At 40.9% G+C, this 24,509-nt stretch overlaps 4 protein-coding genes across 12 annotated transcripts in view; 2 read left to right on the forward strand and 2 right to left on the reverse strand.

Moving 5' to 3' along the window:
• The window catches only part of zcchc24 (zinc finger, CCHC domain containing 24), a 38,124-nt gene extending 32,197 nt beyond the window's left edge, over window positions 1-5,927 (forward strand). The window contains exon 4 of the mRNA XM_003451959.5: window positions 911-5,927. Coding sequence (XP_003452007.1) covers window positions 911-1,024 — 114 coding nt within the window. The 3' untranslated portion in view covers window positions 1,025-5,927. The remainder of the gene's footprint in view (window positions 1-910) is intronic.
• Window positions 5,928-6,136: 209 nt separating this feature from the next.
• Window positions 6,137-11,219, reverse strand: ppifa (peptidylprolyl isomerase Fa). Of its 2 annotated transcripts, XM_003451958.4 has the most exons (6): window positions 10,948-11,211; window positions 10,792-10,822; window positions 10,633-10,721; window positions 10,463-10,559; window positions 9,118-9,193; window positions 6,137-8,991 (listed from the first exon to the last, which is right to left on the reverse strand). In XM_003451958.4, exons 1-6 carry the CDS (start codon window positions 11,089-11,091, stop codon window positions 8,856-8,858), a joined length of 573 nt encoding a protein of 190 aa, XP_003452006.1. In that variant the 5' UTR covers window positions 11,092-11,211; the 3' UTR covers window positions 6,137-8,855. The 2 variants fall into 2 exon arrangements, with proteins under 2 accessions (XP_003452006.1, XP_013131004.1); XM_013275550.2 differs by lacking the exon at window positions 10,463-10,559 and having other exon boundaries at window positions 10,788-10,822; window positions 10,948-11,219.
• Window positions 11,220-11,807: 588 nt separating this feature from the next.
• LOC100691824 (uncharacterized) lies at window positions 11,808-17,426 on the forward strand. Its single transcript, XM_005456596.4, has 5 exons — window positions 11,808-12,137; window positions 12,292-12,441; window positions 14,973-15,183; window positions 15,289-15,415; window positions 16,449-17,426. The coding sequence occupies exons 1-5, from the start codon at window positions 11,897-11,899 to the stop codon at window positions 17,202-17,204; spliced, it is 1,485 nt and encodes a 494-aa protein (XP_005456653.1). The 5' UTR covers window positions 11,808-11,896; the 3' UTR covers window positions 17,205-17,426.
• A 1,200-nt stretch (window positions 17,427-18,626) lies between these two features.
• The window catches only part of zmiz1a (zinc finger, MIZ-type containing 1a), a 107,842-nt gene continuing 101,959 nt past the window's right edge, over window positions 18,627-24,509 (reverse strand). For 5 of the 8 annotated variants that reach the window (XM_005456590.4, XM_019366537.2, XM_005456594.4 and 2 more), the window contains 8 exons: window positions 24,309-24,414; window positions 24,022-24,182; window positions 23,846-23,913; window positions 23,681-23,749; window positions 23,319-23,596; window positions 22,772-22,956; window positions 22,020-22,307; window positions 21,683-21,790 (listed from right to left, as the gene is read on the reverse strand). In XM_005456590.4, coding sequence (XP_005456647.1) covers window positions 21,683-21,790; window positions 22,020-22,307; window positions 22,772-22,956; window positions 23,319-23,596; window positions 23,681-23,749; window positions 23,846-23,913; window positions 24,022-24,182; window positions 24,309-24,414 — 1,263 coding nt within the window. Of the gene's footprint in view, window positions 21,791-22,019; window positions 22,308-22,771; window positions 22,957-23,318; window positions 23,597-23,680; window positions 23,750-23,845; window positions 23,914-24,021; window positions 24,183-24,308; window positions 24,415-24,509 lie in introns of all 8 variants that reach the window. The other 3 variants (XM_019366538.2, XM_019366536.2, XM_019366539.2) reach the window with 2 other exon arrangements.

The following is a 24,509-nucleotide window of genomic DNA, read 5'->3' on the forward strand; positions in this document are numbered from 1 at the left end:
TTAGCTTTAGAGTAAAAGCTGTGCCTTCTTGATGTTGGTTGCAGTGCTGAAGCACAACTTTTACTTTGAAGGCAAAACGTCTCCAATTTTTTTTGTTTGCTTTTCACGCTTTGGTTTCAATACAACTCAGAGAGTACCTGAGAGACTAGTTAACATTACATTGTTTGTGGTCATATGTCTGCAAAACCCCTGTTTTTTTATATGTACATATATTAGATGTTTCTTCCCTAAGGTCATTTCATTGGGTGATGCCTGCAGTACAGGGCCTTGAACTCAGTTCCCTTTAGCCTCCAAGGGAACCCTCTTCCAGCTTTCATCAAGGACCTAATGTCTTTGACAAAGCAATAATACATTTTCAACACTTGCTGGAAGACTCATTAGACTCAAATATCTTCTTGTGGTGACCCATGGTAACCTGGTTTCCTTTAGCTAGACCACTTGGAATAAATAAAGGTTTTGTTCAAAGCTCTAACATGAAAAAAAACAATAGATGAAAAATAAAATTTTCCAGATGGACTGTTAAAATAACCTCCAAGCGTGCTGGCCCAGAAAGGTTACCTTTGTCCTCGATAATGAGTCCAAGACGGCCAGTGTTGAAGCCAACATTTCCATACAGTCCATCACAATTAAATGCATACTGCATCTTTTCCTTTAGCACCAGGTTGTTAAAATGTATTGCTAGCTAGCATGGCTGATGGTGCATTGCCATATCTCTGCATCTAATTTGGCAAATAACACATCAGGTCTGTGAAGAATATGAGAGTTGGAGTTCTTAGGCGTATAGCTGACCTGAATCTGCTGCCAAATAAACGGCTTGCAAAATTCAAGAGGTTTATGTGTGTTTCTTGCTCGGTTTGCCCTTTTCTGTGTTTAATATGACTCATTATTGGTCTTCTGTTTGTATCTCCAGCGACCTTTAGAGAAGCCAGATGGCCTGGATGTGTCTGACCAGAGTAAGGAGCACCCCCAACACCTGTGTGAGAAGTGTAAAGTCCTTGGCTACTACTGCCGCCGTGTGCAATAAATATTCATCATTATTCAGTGGCAGAGAGGAGCCGCTCCATCCCAAACCCTGTTTTTTTATCCGCCATTGAGACATTATACATCCTCCCTTCCCGGTCCACATCCAGATTTCCCTCAACACGACATGGCACCCTTTCTTCTTCACGTCTTCCTCCCAGTGTCTCGGAAACATCTAATGTAGACATTCGGTCTAATCCTCCCAAATCTCCTGATGCCTTCCTTTATTACCACATCAATTAATTCTGCTCCCTCTACTCAGCCACTTGTGGAGCATAGACTTTAGTCATTCTTCTCCTCTTTCAGTGACAGTACATCCAAGAATATGTTTGAGGGTCACCCTCTATCTCTTGAAGTGCTCTTCAAAACAGCAAAAAAAAAAAAAAAAGGCCAAAATGATTGACTTTTTATGCCTTGTGTATCAGAACCACACGATTAATTTACTCAATACTCAATGTTTAACAACAGAAAATTATTATATTGATGATTTAGCACCAGGGTTGTATTTCCTTGGCATCACTGACAGTATTTGTCTCAATAGATTACCTCACCTTGGGGTTTGTTGGCTTTGTGTTTACAGAGATCTGCTTTCCATTTCCCTGCCAAGTGAAGTGTGTGGAGATGTGACGAACGTTTAACCGGGGCCTCTCATGATGGCATAATGTATACGAGGCCTTTGATGTCTTGCCTTATTAGGGTCAGCAGCACATCTTATTAACTGTGAATTAACCGAGGGATAATGTGCCATGCATCCCTAGCTTACATTTGGCCTATTTATTTTCTTGTTGTCTCGTGTGCAATTTGAATTTTAACTGGGACATAAAGAGACATTTTTGTATGTTTGTATATCGCATTATTGTGTAACTGCTTCCACTTGTCTTTAGAAACTACTGTAGGTTCAGTTGTATAAAACGCTCCTTGGGCTAGATTTAGTGCATTGCTAATAGGTAACGCTTCATTTATCCTATTCCTATTTTTGTTGTTGTTCTTGTCGTTCTTGCCTCTCATATATTTGTTAGTGTTGGAAAAAATAGACACTAGATAGGCAGAAGAAGCTGTGGGGAAAAATGGTTCAGTAATTGTTGGCAGTCACATATTTTCCTTGTTTCAAAACTATTGATAAAATGCTTGCCACAGCTTGTTTAGCATTGATAAACATGATTTTGGACCCTAAACTGTTCACATAAATCCTGAATAGATTTTAACCACAAGATAGCAAAATACAAAAGGAGCTGTTTGCTTGACAGAGATTCAGAGAGACTTTTTTATCCAAGTTTTAGTGCCAGTTGATGTCTGGCAGCCTCAGTGGAGTCGGTGAAGCAAGATGGAAAACTTTCCAAGGGCTTGCACACTGAAGAAACTATGTCCAACAGCTAATTGCAGCGTAGAGTGCCTAAAGGGAGGTGAAGCTTTGGAGAACTTTGCTTTTCAGGTTTGTCGAGAGACAGAAAGGTGGTTTGTGATACGTTGATGCTGAAAATTCATGGCTGTATTGAAATTTATGGTGAGTTAAGTTTACATTCGTTTTTATGGGGCCTTATATCATAAACCATATCTTTAAAGTGGAACTATTATGTATTTTTTTCTCATTTCTTGTTATACATATATACATCCAGGCATCCCTGAAAAGAGAATTTTCCGGGTTAGCAAGCTAGTTTCCACCTAAAGACGATATGCCATGTTCTGACTAAAGTATTTCTAAAGAACAAGCACAACATTTGACATAAACAAAGATGTAAAACAAAAAAGCAGTGACATTTGGAGTATCATTGAGTAATAATTTGGATTATTGAAGTTAGGCTAGCAGAAGATGCTAAAAATATGCTACCTGGTGGCTAGCTTTAGAGCTAGCTATTAGCTTAAGCTAATATAAACTCTTTGCTAATAAAAACTGTAAGAATTGAGTTAAATTGTTCATGCTGTTCAGCTGGGAGAAATAAATCCATTACAGAGCAGGAAGAAAATGCTAAAAACAGATCAAATTTCAGCCAAAAGAGCATCTTAGATTAGCACAACCGCTACATTAATATATGACTGTATGGTTTGATTACTTGCTGTAAAAAAGTCCTGATCCTAAGCCCAAGGTCCACACTGAAATCTTGGTGTCATTCTTTTGTGAATCCTTTAAATATTTGGTGTTCGGGGCAAAGTATTACAACACATTAAAAAGATGACAACCTCAACCAGTGCAGTAGGAGCTTGGACCAGGAAACAGGGCTGATCCTAAATGAGCTAAAATGCCATTTTTAAGATCGTAGGGCTCCCCTGAGAAATATTTATTATTTTAAACCTAAACACACAAAAGTACATCACTGTAGCCCACAAATAAAAACACTCATCTGGAAATGAGCATAATAGAGCCACTTTAAAGGAAAAGGAATACCCACTGTGGTTCCATATATCACTATGCAGATGTGAAGCACTAAAGAGGAAACTATTCTAGTTATCATTTATGGAAATCTGCTTTTCAAGGATCCTTGGTATAGGAATTGTGAACTGTTTTATATGTACTGTATTTCTAGCCTTACAAAAACTGGCTGACAATATTTTATACTATAACATACTGTATGTGCCTTAAAACGATTGTGTCAAGGCTAAGAGGCCATTTGAAGTTTCAAAGATTTGTGGCGAGAGACTCAGAGGTGGAGCAGTATTATGTGCATGTGGTTAACTGTGATGCAGAGTAAGTTTGTTGTAGGTTCAAGATGTGACACAGGACAGAAAAACGATAAAGCTCCGCTATTAGCGGTTGAACTGGCATAGTGGGTGTTCGATTCATGTTGGAGGCACAGGCTGAAACAGCATTTCCAGCTGGCAAAAACAATCTTACTGTGGTCTGTTGTCATGGAATATCAACAGAGATGTTATTTCTTAGTCGATCCTCACAACAGAATGAAGTTGACACAAACTGTGGACCTCACTCATTGTTATTTTTATCTGTTATCATTATGTTTTTTCAAGGAAACCGTGGGTTTTGTGAAAAAACACACATTGTTACTTGCTTTAGTGGAAATGGATGATATTGGTGCATTACACTGTTGGGAAATTTAACTAAATTCCATCCGTTGATTTAAAAGGGCACTCCAGTGATTTACTATTCCAGCTTCACCAGTTGGGAGGCCTGCAGGAGACACTAAATAACAGTGCATGCAGCAGTGGATGAAATATCTTTACTTTCAGTTTGGCTCAAGCTCCAAAAATGCATCGACTATTATGCAACTCAGTAGCCTTTTAAAGTAAGCTCCATAGACTGTATATAAACAATGGATTTCAAAAGCAGCATCAGTGTTAAGACATCTTAAATTTACATTCTTTGTAATGGCCAATAGAGGATCGACTTCTGTGGTTGTAAATGGACTTGAAGTCCAAAAGCACTTTTTACCACAAACCTCATTCACCCAATCAAATACAAAGCACTTTTACTGTTACTGTAGGCTCTGTATAATACTTACGTACACACTCACACTCCGATGAATGCATCGGGAGCAACTTGAGCTTCAGTACCTTGCCAAAGGATTCTTCGGCATGCAGATTAAAGGAGCCAGGGATCCATTTGGTAGATGACCTGCTCTACCTCCTAAACCACAACCAGAGAAAATGATCCACCAGCTCACTTTGAGTATTGAGGTTTATTTGTATTTCCCAGCTGGTTGCTGGCAGTTGCTGGGATATTATTGCTAAAGTCTGAATTGTGGAGATGTACAGATCAGTCAGTGACCCCCTGGCAACCACCTGTTGCTAAGAATCCTGTATTCCCCAGCTGATTAGCAAAAACCTCCTCCAAAAAAAATGGAGGCTTGCCTTCAAAGTTGCACGTTTTCAAACATGCTAGCTCTCCCTGGCAACCACTAGGGACTCCCTGGCCCCTACTGGTCGCCAAGGGGTCCCCACATTTTTCTTTGGCAGTCGCTGAGGAAAAATGTGTATTTCACAACTGGTTGGTAAAAAACCTGTTTATATACCTTTGGTCACTAGCAGATGGTCACGGTTACTCTTAGTTTGCATGGAATGAGCTGACTTGTCCACAAACACTGGCCAGCTAATCTCCGTGGGGAAGTGACACAAACTGGAAACAGAATGTTTTCCTTAAAAGTAGAAGTTGTGTCTTCTGCTTTTAGTTTGCAAGTGAATGTTCTCTGTTTCTAGTTTGCATCAGTGTTTGCAGAAAAGGAAGGCGTTGGCTTTCACGCAAACAATCTGCTAGTGACCAACGCGACTGCGAGGTGGTTTCTGGTGCAGTGCCCTCTTTGCAACCAGTTTTACTCAGCCACAGGAACCACTTGTCAACTAGGCAGGAAATATACATTTTTCTCACATGAATGTTGGTTGTATCACAATTACTTCTCAATCACTGGTTTCAAGTCTTATTTAATACAGTGTGATTTTTTTTTTTTTTTTTTAAATATGGCCCATCTTTCAAATTCACTTGATGAACAAGTTGGCCAAAATACTCAACTCGTAGCTTCAGAATCAAAGTCCAAAAAACCTTGAAGTGTCCAAGTCCATCTTCTATATACAGTCTATGCTAGACTCCCCAGCCTACTAAATGCTGACAATAAAACTCCTCAGTTTTTAACACAAGCTTTATGATTTTTTCACAATGACAATGACCCTCCACAGCCCCAGAAGATATCACAGTAGCTAAAGGGCAAATCTGTGGAGTGTCCCTTTGAAGGAGTAACTGAAAACACTTTGTTGCATTTAAAGTAAAGACCCAGTTTTTATGAAAGATTCACCACTGTTGGGAACAACCCATTTTTCTTCTTATTAATGTCTGTTTTTGTTCTATGTAATGACACTAGGCTAACAGGTCTCCCATAACCTTATTTTCTACATTAGACCATGTGGCTGTAGTGAAAGGAATACATACCAATGATGCCTTATGAACTAACCTCATAAAGAAATAACATTATTAGTTATTGTGAATCACGTTAATGTTGATAAATCCTGTCAGAGTTCGATTCCGCCCAGAGACATGTTATGAGGAGATCATTTAAAATGGCAACTCAAGAGCCAATGGAAGCAGCTGATACATTTTAAAAGAAAAAAAAGAAAGAGAAATCTCTGCTTTCAGACGTAGTGTCTTGAATTACATATACTTGACTTTTCTAGTACCTTTTCAGTTCAAAATTGTTATTTTCTATGAATGAGATGTGTATTTTGGAACTCTTAATAGATGTTGAAAATTTTAAAGCAATCTGCAAAAAATCAAGAGTTATTTCCCTGACAAAGATCGACTGTTTTATGTATATATTTGATGGCCATCGTTTTCAATGATAGTAGCTCTTTTGAAGTGTTGAAGCAATATCAAAGCTTTTTCTCTTTCCGGCGTGAAGAAGGGCCTATTGCTGAGAAATAATCAAAGCTGGGAGTTGTTGTTTTTTTTTTCTTCTTCTTCTTTATGTTTTACAATAATCTGAAGGGTTATCCTGCAGAAATATTTATGGAAAGACTTTTTACAACACTTTTTGTATAGAATATGCAACAAAGTTACACTAAGAAGGAAATATTGATGTCTACATAGAATATTATTAAAAAGAAAAAAAAGCTGGTACATAATTAATAACCTTTCTCAATTATAAGCCATTGTATTTTTTTTTCCTGTGTGTGTGTTTTTGATTTATTGATGTTATCAGTGTTGAATAACCCATTATTCAGTTGCTATGTGACTAATTATGAGCTGCCATATGCATCCATACAGCCACGTGTATTCATTTTGTAAACGATATTATGAAAATATAATGTGTTAACATGCAGAAAAGTCTGTTTTTCTTAATTAGTGACGGATACTCACCACTGTATAAACGCATTAAACTGTGAGATGTAGTTTGGTTAAAGCAGCGATGACAAGAAACTATTATAAAATGTTATATTAGTAGTGTAGCGAGTGTATACTTCTGTCAAGGAAGCGTGTGTGACAAAGAACTATTTTAGAGTTTGCATGTGCATGTGTTTTGGTTTTGAATGAAATATCCCCTTTTTTGTGCAATGTATACCTATTTAAATACCTTACAGTAGTTTGCTAAAGTAAATATTGTTTTTAACATTATCAGCAACGTCTGATTGTTATTAGTCCTCATTTACCGCAAATGTAGCCTCTGCAGATAATACATATTTACTGAATGTAACGTGTTAACACTTAAGTGGTCGAGTCGGAGAGTCTCGTTTGTATTCTTTACTGTCTGTATCACTTGAGATGTTTGTCATGCAGTATTGCAATAATGTAATATTTGATTTGGACAGAACGCAGGCGTGCGGTCAGGAAGGACAATGATTATGGGAAGCAAGGACAGTCGTGGGCTCGAGAGTCGACCACAGGTCTGTTTTTCATGTCCATGAAAACGGCATTCCAAAATGTGCCTTATTTGTTAGTTGGGAAAACATTTTAGTGCTGTTCAGAGTTTGATGAATAAAAGTCACATTGAATTAAAGCCGCCCGGGTTGCGCAGTTTTCATTTGTTTTCGGGTCCTGTGCCGAATTTATGTTAACTGGGAGGTGTTCGTTCTGGTGTCTGATTGCAGCCAAAAGCAACACGTTGTTTTTGTGAGTGCTCCTCTCGTTATTGTCGAGGCGGTGTTTTTGCCATCGTTCTTGAGTGCGAGGGTTACGCAACACTGAGCGTATAGATTACGATAAAGGGGTTTTTAATGGATTATTCATGGTGGTTGTGTAACGCAGAAGAGCGAGACTTGGAAAACATTTTTTTTCCACTTGCCATGAAAGTGCTGAAAGATAACAGACATGTAAACCGGCCAGGACGCACCCCCATTTCCCATTTCCCAACACTTGTGGACAGGAAAACCCCCCAAAAAGATGCCCACTGACTTTGTGTGATAACGCAGACACTTAGAGAAGGAGCAGCATGCGCCAGCTGTAAAGATGTCATTGTTTTGCATGTGTGGTAAAAAGAAATGGCACAGTCGTCTCCGGAGCCAAGTTTCCATACACAGTATTGGACATGCATTCCAAATAACTAAAACTAAACCCGAGGGTGGGGACCCAAATTATATCAAGTTTGTTACAACATCTCCAGCTCAAACAGAGCGAGAGCCGAAAAATCTCTATGGCAACAATGTAATCTGAGAATTCAAACAAACGGAGGAAGGTCAGCGCACATATGGTTTCATTTAGGGGCAAGAGCTGCCTTTTTCTTCTTCATTATTTACTTTTATAAAGTATTAGCTCGATAAGCAGCACCACCCAGTCTCTGGCTTTCAGACATGTCTCTCCCTCTTCAAGACGCCCTGCGTCTCCATAAAAAAGCAATTTCAGGTCCTAAAACGACTTCACCCTAAGAAGCTCCAGCTCACATGCCCATCGTGCATACATGTGATGCTTCAGCTGCAGTGTAGGTGGAATGTCACATGATGTCACATCCTGCTCTTGATGGACAGGAAGTCAGTCGCGCTGGAGCCCATGTCTAAAAAAAGCAGGCCGGATCGTTTCCGGGAAGCTTTAAAAGCAGCAGGATTTGTGGCACATCAGAGCAAATGTCTTGCAGTAAGACCAGAGCTGGTAAAGTCGAAAAAAATCGGTCATTTATTTGGCAGTTATTGGGGAATGAGTCACCACACAATTGTTTTACATGCTTGCATACAATTTAGATCAGTCGAGTAAAAATTTTAGAGAGTAAAAAGGTCTGTCTGAGCGTTAGAAACCTCTGGCTTTGCTCAACCTCAAAACCAGGAGTTAAAAAGCGCAGATTTGAGTAAAAGCTGATCACCTGCGACAGCCCCGCCTTCAGCGTGTCACGAACACACGAGCCAGGAGAGAGTAAATACTAGATTGCTGCACACTGACTCATCCAGCAGAAGCCTGTGAGTGCGCTCGGGCGTCATTTGATCTCCCCGCAGTCTGTGACGACAATTTTTTTGATCACACCGCCGTCATGTAAACCAAAGGATTCCATCTTGGAGACCACATCCATCCCATCCTTCACCTGACCGAACACCACGTGTTTACCATCAAGCCTGCCCAAAAAGAAAGACAAGAAAACGAAAAGGAAAAGATGAAAAAGTGGCTCCAGCAGCTTGTGATTGATGAGGCACGAACTGGAGTCTGAAATGACTGATTAAAAAGTTCTACGGGGTGTTTACCACTCGGTTTTCGTTGTGCAGATGAAGAACTGCGAGCCGTTGGTGTTCGGGCCCGAATTTGCCATTGAAAGCGTTCCTGCAGAAAACCAAAGAAGAAGAAAAAAAAGCAATCTTTAGAACTGGATGCTGTAAACAAGATCTTGATGTCCTTTTTTACTCCTGATCCAGGGACATTTAGGCCTCATTACAGCAACGTCATGCAAGATTGTAAAACAGAAAAAAGAAAAAAAAAAAAAAGGGCCTCTTCTCTTGTGATCTGACGCACGATGTGATTACGCAAAGCACTAAATAATGTGCACATGGATGATGTTTATTCAACAAACAGAGTTATTTTGATTAGTGCATGTTGACTCACTAAAAACTAGGTCATTCACATGAGGATTGCAAAATGTATATGCCCAGCAGTTTGAACGCTGCATGAGATTCTGCACTGCCATCTAGTGGAGAAGAAGTGGGATTAAAATGCAGAAGAACGGTGGCAAATAACACCTGGAAGTTCAGTTTTGGTGCAATTTTCACTTCTCCTAATGAAGTTCCCTGATCAGTAAGACCTTCCCCCACCTATATCGTTTCTTTGCACACAGCTCCATACTTCACTGCTAAAGATACTTTTATCACTGTGTTGATGTCCTTCTCACCTTCATCAAAACAGTTTGGACTTTTGTCAGAACTCAAGATTTTTCACTTTCCTGAATACTGTCCAGCAGCACGTTAGTGTTTTTAGTCAAATTACTTCTGTAAACTCTAGAGATATTTATGAGGGAAAATCCCAGCAGATCAGCAGTTTCTGAAATATTCAGACCAGCCCATCTGGCACGAACAACCACACCGCAATCAATCACCTTTCTTCCCCATTCTGATGCCCGGTTTGAACTTCAGCAGGCTACATGCCTAAAATGCTTTGAGTTGCTGACATATGATTGGCTGATTAGTTGTTTCTTTAATGAGCAGTTGAACAAGCGTACCTAAAAAAGTGGCTAACATTACTTGACTGTACAGCAGTTGGTGCTTTGTTCTCATATCGTATAAATTTTTCTTTCTCTATTATTGATACAGTTTCATGAGTATCATTTTGCTTTAGTACAGTTTCAAATAAAACCTTCACATTTCATTTTTTTGTCTGAGGCCACAGTAGGCCTACAGTTTTGCAATAGTCCTTCCAAAGTCAGTACGGGGTTTGATAACAGTATAAAACCACTTGGTGTCTAAGTCTTAAAACAGTGGTGAAAGGGTTTGTATTCACTGATCACAGAGTTGAAGTGACTGACTGACGTTGCATGTTTTGACATATGTGAAAAGGGTTTTTACTGTTTTAGTGTAATCCCTCAAAGCTGTGGAGCTGTACCTGGACCAGTGTGCTTTAACTTGAAGTTTTCATCTTTAAACGTTTTCCCATAAATAGATTTCCCTCCTGTACCGTTGTGGTTGGTGAAATCTCCTCCCTGCAAGAGAAAAACACAACAGCAACAGCAGAAAACATGCCAAATGACGCTGCACCTTCACTGTAAACTGTACCTGACACATGAACTCGGGGATGACCCTGTGAAACACAGATCCCTTGTATCCAAAGCCATGCTCCCCGGTGCACAGAGCCCTGAAGTTTTCTGTGGATCGAAAGGATTTTTGAAATGAATGACGATGAGCCCATCGTGGAAAGAACGTGGCTTCACCTACCTGCAGTCTTTGGCACCACATCTGCATTCAGCTGCAAGATAATACAAATCACATTCAAATTCACGCTAAGCACTTATCTGGTCTGGCTACTGACAGATATGAACGCTACAGGTCAGATCAAGGTCTTTGGAGGCAACTATGATAACAGCAAGCTACCTCAATGATTATTCTCCCCAGAGGATCGCTGTCAGCATCGATGTCCAAAAATACTACCGGGTTCTCGACGGGGCCGGGAGAAAACAGGCGCGCTGCAGTGATGCCCAGCGAGCTGTACCTCATACGATTTTTTATTTGAAGCATAGCTGCTTAGCTCACACGGTGAGGCGGACCTGCAGACCATGGCCCTTTCTCAATTCTCAAGTACGCGAGTTCTCGCGTTCTCCGCACGGGAGTACGTACTTGCCGAGAATGCGAGTACGGACTAGCGATTTGTTTTCTGTTTTTTTGAATACGCTTTATTGACAAAGCACAAAATACAGATACAAATTAACAAAAGGGGGTTTCGTATAAAAAACAAAATACATACAGTCTAGTAAAGAATCACATAATATTGATAAGTTTATAGTTCTGACAGCTTTTACATTTTGAGAATATTGTATGGTTTTAACATATTGTGTTTCATTTAAGAAGCACTGAAAGGATGGTTTTGCGTTTTTTATTTTAGCAGACACTCAAAAATTACAACAGACAGCTGCTGGGGTTTGGAAGAGAACTGAACAAATACTTAAAATATAATCTGATCATTTTAGAAGCAGCCTTCAGAATCTCCACATATTAACGTGCTGTTTTTGTTCCCGGTGAAAAACAAACGGATATTTTAATTCCTCCCGAATTAAAATATTTTTAATGTTAGATTTAGTTCAGAGTCAGCTAATCCCAGCCAAACCGATTTACTCGGGAACAAATGAAACACTGAAATAAACCAAACATTAAAATTTAATGAACACATCCGGGAATTTTTTGCGTTCTCGGCTTGATGCGCCAACTGATGACGTATCACGTAATTCGAAATTCGTCATTTCCGGGGTAAAAACGCAAAGGATTGTAGGTAAAAGCGGCTAACGCATGCGGGCTATTACAAGACAACAGTCACACAGAGACACAAATGGCAAGAAGCTGTTGTATTGTTAACTGTCATAGCCGGTCGCATGACAGCCACGGGAAGCCGAAGGCTAAAGGAATCGGTTTTTATCGGATTCCTTCATGGAAGAAAAATTATTCAAGTGATGTTTCCGAAGTCACGAAGAGGCAACGGATGGCTTGGATTGCAGCTATTGGAAGACCAAATATAACGTTCCAGAACACTCCACCTCACATGTTAGTCTGCTCCAAGCATTTCCACAAAGGTGAGTGTGTATGTGTTGTAGTTAAGTAATTTATCATAACATTATTGTTGATGTAGGTTACAAATAAGTCTTATATTGATTTGAATTAAATTCTTTGCGCTATGCTGCTTTGTTTACTGTGGCTTTGCGGGCTAATGTTTGTTGTATTTTGTAGGCAAACCAGCCTACAAAATGATGGAAAGCGATCCAGACTGGGCACCCTCTATCAATCTGGGTCGTACCGAGTTGAAAGTTGGGAGAGCGAGTTCAAAACAGCCGCATTTCTCTGGGCCAGAGACGGATAATCCAGGCGAAATCCACGCAGGTAAAATTGTTATTTTACATAAAGATATTCTACTTTTCCCACTGTGTTTACCTGTGTTTAGGTCAACTGTTTTGCTCTTTGGCAACTGTGGATAGTTCAGTTCAAAGTTACAAGTCACTTACTGTTTTTGCTGTCTATGTTTTACTTAGATTTTTCATCACGGTCATTTGTTTTAAAAGTATTTATTTTAAAACTGTATGGGTCAAAGGGCCAAATCAAGTTTTAAATGCCAAAATAGAAATGTGGCTGTTTGATTTACAGAATTTGACTTCTAAACAAAGTAATCAAATCGTGTGTACGTGTGACGTCACACGCACGGACAAGCGCAGTAAGGAAACAAACAGCGACCCCGCGTGAGAGGTAACAAATCTAGTCATAGTCATGACGTTTTCATTATTATTATTATTATTATTATTATTAAATTTAAATTAATTAAATTATTACGATGGAATAGTAGGGCAAAAGGGAAAAAAAACAGTATTTGTCATTTTTAGAATAAAGTCGAAATACTAATTTTATAATAAAAGTGAAATAATATTTTGAGAAACAACATTACTTCAACAACATTACTTCAAGTCGTTTCAAGAACTACGAAGCAGTAAGTACTGCTCCTTCGTTCTTGTTTTAAATGCAGCAACAGTTCAATTTCCACTGAACTTACATTTTGACATTTTTAATTGATTACAAATAAATAAATAAATATTTGTATTAACAGAGCCTTTGCACTTCGCGCTACGTCATATCCGCAAGCGGGAAGTACTGCTTGCTCACTTCCTGTTTGAGGACCCATGACCGCCAGGAGAGATAAATTTGTGCTTCAGAAACAAGAAAAACAATATTGCGAACATTGTTGTGTGCCTAAGTGCACAGGGTCATCGAAATATAACAGTTTTTTGTGTTTTCACAGCTTTCCCAGCAACGCCAAATTAAGAGGACTGTGGCTAGCGAGTGATATGGGCGGTTGCATCATGGCATCGGCAAAAAAAGTTGCTTGCAGCCATGCTCCCCCGACATCATGCCAGCGCATTTTGGGGCTTGCATGGGCACCGATCGGTTTTCTATTTTCCATTTGTGGGGAGTAAAGGCGCCCTCGTTTGCGAGGTGCGCCTGTTGTTTGCCACACAAGGAGGAGAGTGGCGGGACGGCGGGGGATTCTCTGGATGGCTGGAGAGGCATCTAATAACCAGCTCGCAAAATAAAAACAAACCAACAAACTAGGGCTGTCAGTGTTAACGCCGTCATCACGATCAACACGATTCAAATTTATAACGCAATTAATCCATTTGGAGCGTAGAGTGACTCAAAATGCCTGAAATGTCTCTGTCAATGCATTTCAGACAGTTTGTTCAAAGTTTGTTTATTCTGCGCTCTAGATGGGTTGATTGCATTAAAAAAAATTTAATCGCATTAATCGTGATGACGGCGTTAACGGGTTAATATTGACAGCCCTACAACAAACACAAAAACTGAAGACATGATACAGATTTATAATTTGCACTTATGTGTTTTCTAAATTCAGACACATATAAGTGAAAAGTGAGTGCGAGGGCCGTCGGTGCGCCTACTTGCTGCTGCTGCTGCTCACACACAACCTATCGAACGGGGAGGGGGCGGGCTGCTTCCAAATAGTTGCACATTTGATTCATAATGTTGTCAGTCCAAGCCCATTTTGTATTAATTATTTTTCCTGGGTTGTGTGAAATTCCAGAAAAAACCCCTCATATAAGGTGTAGGTCTATTAGTCTATGTTGTGGGGTTGGGTGTTGATACTGGAGTGCAAAATTACTGATAACGGCAGGTATTATGTATCTTGAAACAAGATAACATTCATTAGTAGGGCCAGGACTCCGTAGTCTTTTTACACCTACAGGCCAGTGGACAGTGTTTCAAGGATGAGGATGTACACATTCTGGACAGGGAGGAACGCTGGTTGGAGCGGGGAGTCAAGGAGGCCTTTTACATGAAAAGGGAAAGACCATCTCTGAATCGAGGAGGGGGGATTGGGTACATCTTTCGCCATCTTACAATGCTGTGATTGCAGCCATTCCCCAACTCTCGTGAATGGTACTCGTGGCCATTGATCAGTGGTCTTTGATCAATGAGTGATCAATTGCATATTAATGATGAAGGAACTGACCTCCCAGCCCATTGTTCCTTCAGTGGTGCTAGTTTCAGTCATTATGCAAATGTACTGTCTATAAGGTTGGGGAAACCTGCAGTCAGCTGAGACTGAAGAAGTCACTTGGATGAAACATTTCTCCCACTGAAAACGTCCAGATGAACAGAATGAACTTTTGGGGGCTTCTGTTTACGTTTGTTAGCCACTAGGCTATGATAGGAAACCGACAGTAGACACACTTGTATTTGTTGTATTCTTCTTCTGCTTTCTGCACAAATTTCCCCACCGTGGGATCAATGAAGTTGTATGTTTTATCTTATCTTAAATATTTATGTGGTTAAATTCAGTATGGTTCCGACAACAGTTTTCACATTAACATATATTAATGTACAATCCTTAATATGTTTTGTAGGTAACCCAGCATCAGGTGAGCAGCCTATGGAGTGTAATTCTGGCTTGGATCATGACTATTGCTGTGCCCCAGATGTGACAATAGACCAAAACATGAAGTTAAAAAAAGAAATGGGAACGTTAAGGAAAGAGATCCAGGAGCTCAAAATGCAGTCTGCTTTTGGATTACAAAGATTCGCCGGATCCGATGATGACATTCAGTTCTACACAGGGTAAACCTACGACACTTGGCTAGACATGTTACACAAAAATACCAGTTTGATTGTGAGCAATATTGTAAATGACCTGTAATATTACTCCGTGTTTTCTTACAATAGGTTTGCAAGTTACCGTCACTTCATGATGTTTTGGGGGCTGATTGAACCCTCTGTCCACAGAGTGATTCACAGGTCATGGTCCGAAGCTACTGAAAGAAGGAGTGAAGCAGTAAACGCATCACACATGGTTTGTATTTGTGCATTAAAGATTTTAAGAAAAAACAAACAGGAAATACATGTCAAACCTTTTTATTGTAATCTGGAATTATATAAAAATATCATATGCACGTGGCGCTGCTTACATTAACATCAGTCAGGCATAACTTTATGACCACCTGCCTGGTTATTTTGTTGGTCCCCCTCTTTGCAACCAAAACAGCTCTAACATGTCGAGGCATGGACTCCACTAGACCCCTAAAGGTGTGCTGTAGTATCTGGCTCAAGTCCGGTAAGTGGTGAGGTTGGGCCTCCATGGATCGGACTTGTTCCTTGTGGGGAATTTGTGCTCCATGTCAACACCTCAAATGTGTTCCTCGAACCATTACTGAACCTTTTTTGCTTTTTGCAAAGCTGAAAGAGGCCAATAGCATGTCCATGAAAGGGTGTATATGGTCTAAAACAATGCTTAGGTAGGTGGATCTGGTGCTAGGAGCTCCCTGGCAAGTGACACACTTGCACCTGGCTGTCCTTGTGATATAAAAGAAAACGCGATTCTTTAGATCAGACCACCTTCTTCCATTGGTGGTCCAGATCTGATGCTCACGTACCCACTGTTGCTGCTTTCGGCGGTGGACGGGGTCAGCATGGGCACCCAGACTCGTCTGCAACTATTTAGCCCTAAGCACAACAAACTGTGCTGTGTATTCTGACACCTTTCTATCAGGACCAGCATTAACTTTTTTTGGTACAGTGGCTCATCTGTTCGCTCATGACCTTGTCGGTGATTCCTTGGACCACTTTTGATAGATACTGGTCACTACAGACCAGGAACACGCCACTAGAGCCCTTCTCAAACTCCCTCAAATCCTTACACTTACCCATTTTTCCTGTTTCTAACTTATCAACTTTGAAGACAAAATGTTCATTTGCTCCCTAATACATCCCACCCACTAACGGGTGCCACAATGAATAGAAAATCAGTGTTATTCACATCACCTGTTATGTCTGATCAGTGTAATTAGTTTTATAAACATGTTGTATGCCTTTTTCTTCTTTTTCAGATGCAGTCATTGCAACCCATTGATGAGCTGTTCCTATTCCAAATGTACCTGGCTGCTGGTCTTGAGGAGAGAGACTTGGCAAACCGGTTTGGCATTCACCCTTTCACTGTAAGCTGCATTATCTCTTCATGGACCACCTACTTGTACACTCTCTTGGGTTCTGTGTGCATCTGGATTGATGCCGAGGACATTAAAGCTCACCTCCCTGATGACTTCAAAGACTTTCCCGATACTCAGGTGATAGTTACTTGCACTGAGCTAAAATGCCAAATCCCATCCTCCACTCTCCTCCAACGTGAGATGTTCTCCAAGTCTCACTGCACAATGAAAGGTCTGATTGGGATGGCCCCACACGGCGCAGTGACCTTTGTTTCTTCACTCTATCAGGGGTCAATAAGTGACAAGGAACTCTTTAGAAGATCAGGTTTGGCTGACCACCTTACAGAAGACATGGCCATAATGGTTGACGAAGGATTCCTCATGTCTGACTGTGTGGATTGGAAGGTGTACTGTCCAGCTTTTCTTAGCCAAAATAGCCAGATGCTAGCACACAGCGGCTTCAAGAGACAGAAAATTGCACGACTCAGCGCACATGTGGAGCGTGTAAGCCGAAGGGTAAAGGAAAACAAACTGTTTGACTCGGTTATACCGCTATCGATTGCTGGAAGCATTAAGGAAATTTTTACTGTGGCTTGCCTGCTAATTAATTACCAAAATAAACCTCTCGTCAGGGCACGGGCTAAGAAACGCACATGAATATAGACTTCACTTGACCCGCAGACAGAAAGTAAACTGGGTAGGTAAATTGTGAACATAAGCAAGTTGTATATTTCTGTAAATAAGGAATTTTCATTTCCTTGTTCTGAATGTTTTCTGAAATGTAGACGATGTCAACAGATGAAGAGTCACAGCAGCATGTCATAAAGTGATGTTATGGTGTATAAATTTCATGAATAAATCTGAGTCGTTCCCAAATCAGTCACTGAATATAATTTTAAATTACTTTAAAATGCATTAATTTAAATATAATGAATTAACATGAATTTACGCTCTGTAATGAATTTACACACTTTGTCCAAGATGCAGGAATTTTTTGTAATTTTTTTTTTTTTTTAAAGAGCAGTAGTTCTTCAGACTTTCTGAAGTTCTTTCGAAGTCTTTCTTTGGATGATTTTTCACTCATTTTCAGGCCTTATTTCTGGCCTTTTTTCCCCCTTTAAAAAACCCCAAAACATATAATGCTGACTTATGAATCATTCAAGGATTAAAAAAGGCATGTAATTTAACAGACAAAAAGTAAAGAGCCCCTTTTATATGATATGTGATGTCCTTAAAAAACAGGGAAAAAATCCATGATGTAAGGGACCGAGACAGTCGTACAGAAATTGTTTGCTTCAAATTCTTGCTGTTAAATGTGGTTCTGCAAGCTACTGAGTCATAGAGCATTCTTTCTTTTTCACACAGCTGTACATAATATATAAATGGTTTAAACTGACTATATTTAGAACAGCAGCATCACACTATGACAGAAGAGAGCAGTTATCACTGACAAAGCATGAAGGTCAAAGTTGAGCTGCATGTGGGTTGGAAAGGCGCCTGCTGTGCATAGCAACTTGTAAACAGGCTAAAGAAGCTTAAATGTATGGAGTTTACCAATTGGATGTGTCCATGTGTATTAGTGGAGCATTCAGCTGAGGCACCGAGCTGTGAGACGGTGCTGAATGATTTCGACTTTGTGGTCTGCATTAACTTACATCAGGCTTGATTTCAATGTTCGGGCTGGATCAGGTGACCCTGAATCCTCTCTTAATTGTGTTATATTCTAATAGGCCTAGGCTGCTGAGGGCTTTCCATGACTCACTATGTGCTTACACACCACTTTGCATTTAGTCATTAGATATTAGTAATCTCTGACTGTCTTCCATAGTTTGTCCCGTCTTCCTCTAATTAATCCCAACTCATTGCATCACATGACTGCGAGTTTTTCCTTCCCACTGTTGCCAAGTGCTTGCTCAAAGCGTTTTTTTTATTGTTGAGGTTTTCTATTATTTATAACCTTACAATATGATTTTGTGATTTTGCACTACATGTAAATACAAGTGAATTGAATTTTTTTTATTGTTCCATGGAACATGTTGGACAAGTCAAGCCCAAAATACACAGAGGCCGCCAGCTGTGTTTCATCTGAATACATATTTATTAGATAAATATTAGGATGTCACATCATCTAACTACATACAGATTTGCAAGACTAAAAATCACAATGTTCTTCTGACCAGTTTAGAATATGAAATGATTGTACATAGAATGTACAAAACCAAATAGACAACTGCCACTTGTGCCAATCACTTCAGATTGTACCTTTATAGCATAAGTTTGCCAAATTGCATAAAAATTATAAATTTGACAAAATGTTCTACAAACTGTAAATTTTGGAAACAACCCTCGAGAGCCTTCTCGAAGCTCGATGTCTCCCGAGTCCCAATTATACCTCAAAAGGTCGGAATAATTTCGTAGCACCTTTATAAAGTACACAGGTAATAACGAAATACACAGAATTTTCATATTACACAAGAGGAAAAATGTCTTTTCTTTTTCTTGAACCCCTTGTCGAGGGGTTCATAAAGTATCTTACATAAATGAACAGGCATGGTTAGAGAGGTCTGCACAGACATAATCAAACACAGACTCATTTTCCCAATTCAATGTCTGACAGGAGGATGCAAGCTTTACAAATTCTAAATACACTATGCACACTCCCACTGGAGAAAATGAATACATTTCTGTTAACGTGTCTCTATTTGTCATTTACATTATGTACAAATATCCCTTATATCCCCAAACCCGTCCCCCAATCCTTACTGGGGGTCTTTCCCGAATTTCATTTTACAATATTAATCGTCTTCTCCTTTAAATCCTCAACTAGTACAAAGTGTGTCGCGAAAATTACTCGATTTTTGTGAAAGGTTACAGTCATGATTACACACTGTGTAGGGAAATAAAACATCCCAATGCGGCAGTGCATTGTCTTTAACAAACATATAAACAAACACAAAACATTTGACTCTTTCAGCTGTGTTGTATGCAGGCCATGTGATTACTCTTGAAGCCAAAATGCGGTTCTTGAAAAGGGATCATAAAGCCTAAATATGGGCAACCTTTTTTTTTTTTTCTTTTTTAATCGACGACATACAGTTTACTTCATATTCATTGTCTTTACTGCATAAACTGACGTAAACCAAATTTTACTCTCATACAAACACTGGACAAAAATAACTTAAAATGCAAAACAAAAGTGATGGAAACACACAGATCGATGGCTATGAAAAGCTCAGTATCACACCTCAAAACCATCCAGAGAACATTTTTTTTGCACATTCTCACCTTAAATAAAGTAGATGAGGATCCAATAATATTGAACAAATCCGTTTTGGAGAAATTTGGACCTCAGAGCTGCATTAACAACCTTTTATATATTTCTTCCTGCTGATTCAAAGTCACAGAGTAATGGAAAAAACTGTACACAATACACAGGTACTTAATACAAAGCCAGTGAGAGTGCATTTAAATCAATTCCTTACAATGTTGGACTGTTTATCGGGGACTGTGTGTATTTAATGTGTGTGAGTTGTCACCGACAGACACGCAGTACCATGTAGATGCCAGTAATAGTTAGGTACAGTACTGTACAGTCACAATGTATTCACAAAGGGTATATACAACAGCTCTGGAAACACTGTCGGGTCATGCAGGTTGTTTTTTTCTTCCCCCCTCCCAAGCAGTAATAAAACAACAAAAGATCAGTACAGTCATACAGATATCTTTTTTTTTTCTGTGTGTGTGTGTGTTTGATTTCTTTTTTTTATAAAACACAGTGATTTTAAAAACTTCTGTGGATGTCTGTGGGATGCTGAAATCCTGCTGTTACACCAACACACAGTAATATCCAGACTCAACCCCTTACAAAAAGCGCAGGACAGCTGCAGTGACTGATTCGTGTCAATGAAGGGAAAGGGAGCAGGAGGTTGAACGAAGATAAAACACAAAGACGCTGACAAAAAACAAAAAAAACCCCGATGAATTTAAAATAAAATAATAAAATAATAAATATAAAGACTAGAAAGATAATGATTTGATCAAGCACATCTAGGCTGGACAAAAGACAACAGGAGCCGTTGGCACACATGCACTTGTGATGGAAACGGTGCTGAATTTGATGAGAAGTGAAACGTCACAATAAATACACAGGTGCTGAGACAGCTCTTTAAGCTAGATTGTCCCCTCCCTCCCCCCCTCCTCTTCTGTCTCAAACTTTCTCTCTCCCGCTGTTTTCCACGTACGCTCGCAGGCAAACAAAAGAGGACGCAGAAACACACTCGCAGTTGGGCACACACACACCACATTTCACACTATGTGCACTCGCCTCCTCCGCTGACACTCAAGGACAATTGAGCTTGTCCTCTCAGTGCACTGATTCTGATGAGTTCCAGTTATTTAACCACCTCACGCGCACACACACACATTCAGAAATCTAGGGAGGTGGGGGAGTGGCAAGGTCAAAGGGCATGGCATACGCCAAAGTTTTGGAAGAACACATTTCAAGGGTAAAAACACTCTTACAAGACAATGTCTTTGCCGCCGACTCTTGTCCTTTTTTTTTTTTTTTTTTTTTTTTTTTAAATGAAAATTATAGATATTTATATAAACAACAAAGCTACAACACTTTTCCTGGAGCCCACAACGGCTCCTGTCTCCTCTGTGTTGATTACATATAATGATTATAGCTGCACAGTTTTTCAGTTGAAAAAAAGTCACAAATATTTAATATATATATATATATATGTATATGTATACATATATACACACACACACACACATATATATATGTATATATGAAGTCACTTTAGTGCCCACCGACATGGCTGTAAATGGTGTGTTTCAAGTCAGAGGTGGTGGAACTGGTGTGTTGAATCTTTGCACAAGCGAAAGAAGGAAGTGTGGGGGACGAGAGGCTCTCCTGCTCTCTCCCTCGGAGTTCCCAAACAGGTGCCCCGCCCCTTTTTTCTTCCCCAGCTGTGCTCCTGTGCCGCACATTCTCCGTTTGTGTGTCAGTGCATAAGAAAGCTGTTTTGAAGTGTTAACAGGAGGTCGGTCAGGCGTCTATGGACGGGGCGGTCCGACACGTCACGACTCCCGCGGGGGTGAACGAGGGGCTTGTGGGCAAGGCGAAGGTGCTAGTTGTTCTCGAAAAGGGAGAGGAGGTCGTCGTTGCTGTTGGTGGGAAGGTCGGGGGGGTCCAGGTACGAGAGCAGCTCTTCTGGATTCGCCAGTTCGGGAAGCAACTGCACGAAGGGCAGAAAAAAACAAAAACATGATTTTTTTTGTTCTTTTTTTCAAGAAAGACAAATTTACCTTTTCTAGTGACTTCATATGAAGTGTTGATGCTAGCGTGCACATAAACGGCTACCACCGAGAGTCAAACTTTAACAGAAAACAGCATAGAGATGAGAGCAGCTGCGGCAGACAACAGGTCAACAGTTAGCTTACGGCATCCAAAGCAGACACACTTACATCCAGGGAGGGTTCGGGCATATCCTGGGCTCCCTGACCCATCTGCCCATCTGAGGAGGGGTTAAAGTTCAGATCGCTGTGAGGATGACTGTTCTGCCCGGGATGCTGAGGCTGCGGCTGAGGCTGCGACTGGCGAGGCGGGTGCGATGATTGGCCACTGTGATGCAAGGGCTGCCCTGACTGGACACTGTGATGTAAAGGCGGCCCTGTTTGGCCGCCAGGGTGGGGAGACGCATGCAAGCTCTGCTGCTGCTGCATGGAGTTATGGGACTGATCGGAATGGGACATCTGCAAGTGCGAGAAGGCAAACAAAGAGCGACAGTGAAGGAGAGACGGGAGGGAAAAAAGGAGGAGGATAAAGCGAGAGAGACACAGAGAGGGAAGGAGAGAGTGTTAAGGGGGGAAGGAAGGGGGGGAGCGAAATGAGTTCCAGCGTGAATAATATGGAACAGGCTTTCTAAATGGAAGCTGCGATCAGCAGACATGTACAGCTGCAACATTATATGGTGACATGAGCATGTGAGCATGACTGAGCACACATGCTGGCTAGAGGCACAGGCTGCACCTTGGTCAGATAAGAAATACAGGTTTTCAGTACGGCACAGATTCTCTAGAGAGTTTCTTCCTCAGACTAAGCAGCAAACACGACTAACTTAGCATCGCATTAAAAAAAAAAAGCCCAAATATATGAAAAGCTTAATGTGCAACTTGAGTCCCATAAACCATGAGCAGCCAAAGTCAGATGTACTCACTGGATCATTCATGCTGTGGCTGAGGGGCTTATCCTGTGGGAGGAGACCACCGGGCCCGTCCGGAGGATGGGATAGCTGAGGTCCATGGATGAAGTCATTCATAGGGGGACCCCCTCCACCTCCTCCCCCGCCGGAGGGGTTCCCGTGAGGGAAGTCGAAATTCCCCTGGGTGTGGTAGTTGTTGCCTACAAGGAGAGAAGATAAAACACGTCTTTTGAAGGGGCTAACTGCAGTTTGGTCCCGCTCACTCATCTGATGAGGAATCCCTGATGTTGCAAATAAAATGTACCTTTATCAAAGCAGTTACATAACAGCATATACCCATTCTACTTTTTTTTTTTACTGATGAGAAACATTTATCAGAGCAGGAACATTTTTTAAAACAGTTTCAGCATAAAACTCTCCTTGGGGCTGTTTCTTTGTTTAATGCACTAGAGACACATCAATAGATCCTGCTGCAAAATGCACAACGGCTCATTCTTCCGATACATGAGATGACTCTCCTGTTATTTTTCTACACTGCAGGACGCTGCCTGCTTTTCATTACCTGCTCCCGGGTAATCTCCCCCGTTGCCACTAACATGTTGACCGGGGTGTGGTGGGTATGGACTCGGCCCAGGCCCGGGTCCAGATCCTGGGCCGGGGCCTGGCCCTAGCTGTGCGATCATTTCCATCACATTAGGCATGGTCATCTGACTCGGGCTCATTGTTTTAAAGCGCTTGGCCAGCGGTGCGTCGGGGTCTTCTTTGATGTGTAGCTCAGACTTGATGGGGACAGGCCGCCAGCTACATGTGGGGTCTATAGTTACCTCCTCAAACTCTGAACTATTGGAGGAGAAAACAAATCATGTTGGCTTCACGTTTAAATCATTTGTGCGTGTAAAAACAGGCCAAAGGGAGTGAACTTACTTTTGGATGGCATTCAGGATTCCCCACATGTACTGATCCACCTCCAGACCTTCTAATAATGCAGTTTTACTATTTAAAAAAACAGAACAAAAACAACACATAAGCTACTAGATGGATTCCCTAAACGTATTTTTACACAAGCCTGCACAAAGACCTGCTGCTTACTTGCACACAGGACACCTCCATGTCCCCCTCTCACAGTTGAGCTGCAAGTAGGACTCCAGATCAAAACACTGCAGACAGAAACATCACAAATCCTCATTAGGATAATATTCTTCCATTCACTGCAACACCAGGCACGCATTTCCATTAACATTATTTCCACTTAAATGCACGCAAACCTGAACATGCTTGCAGTCGTGCCCTCTCGCAGGTAGCTGGATGCGTCTGAACGTGATGGGACATTTCAAAGACACTTTAATGGCCGTCTGCTCCACGCCGTCTTCCCCGTTGAGAGTAGTGTTGCCCGCCGAGGCCGCGACACTGCTGAAGTTCCTCTTAACTGAAAATATAAAGTGTCACAGAGGGAGCAGTCATAGGTGTGCTAAAAGAACGATAAAGAGAAACAGGGTTGAGCTCACTGAATTCAGATGTATTATTGAACATTAACTACACAAAGGAGCCGTACTCTTGGTGATGCAGTGTTCTGCAGGGAGGAGTCTCTTCTTCAGGAGCCCCTGGAGGACGGATCGCACAGATGGCCTGTGGACCAGCTGAAGCACGAACAGGTGGGACTGCAAAGAAAAATAAAAGCAATGAACACAGAATTAGTACAGACAGCTGAATCTCATTCATACTCCAGACAATGCAAAGTGAAATCACGTGTGTG

This window comes from Oreochromis niloticus, linkage group LG13 (assembly GCF_001858045.2).
Source record: "Oreochromis niloticus isolate F11D_XX linkage group LG13, O_niloticus_UMD_NMBU, whole genome shotgun sequence".
NCBI lineage: Eukaryota > Metazoa > Chordata > Actinopteri > Cichliformes > Cichlidae > Oreochromis > Oreochromis niloticus.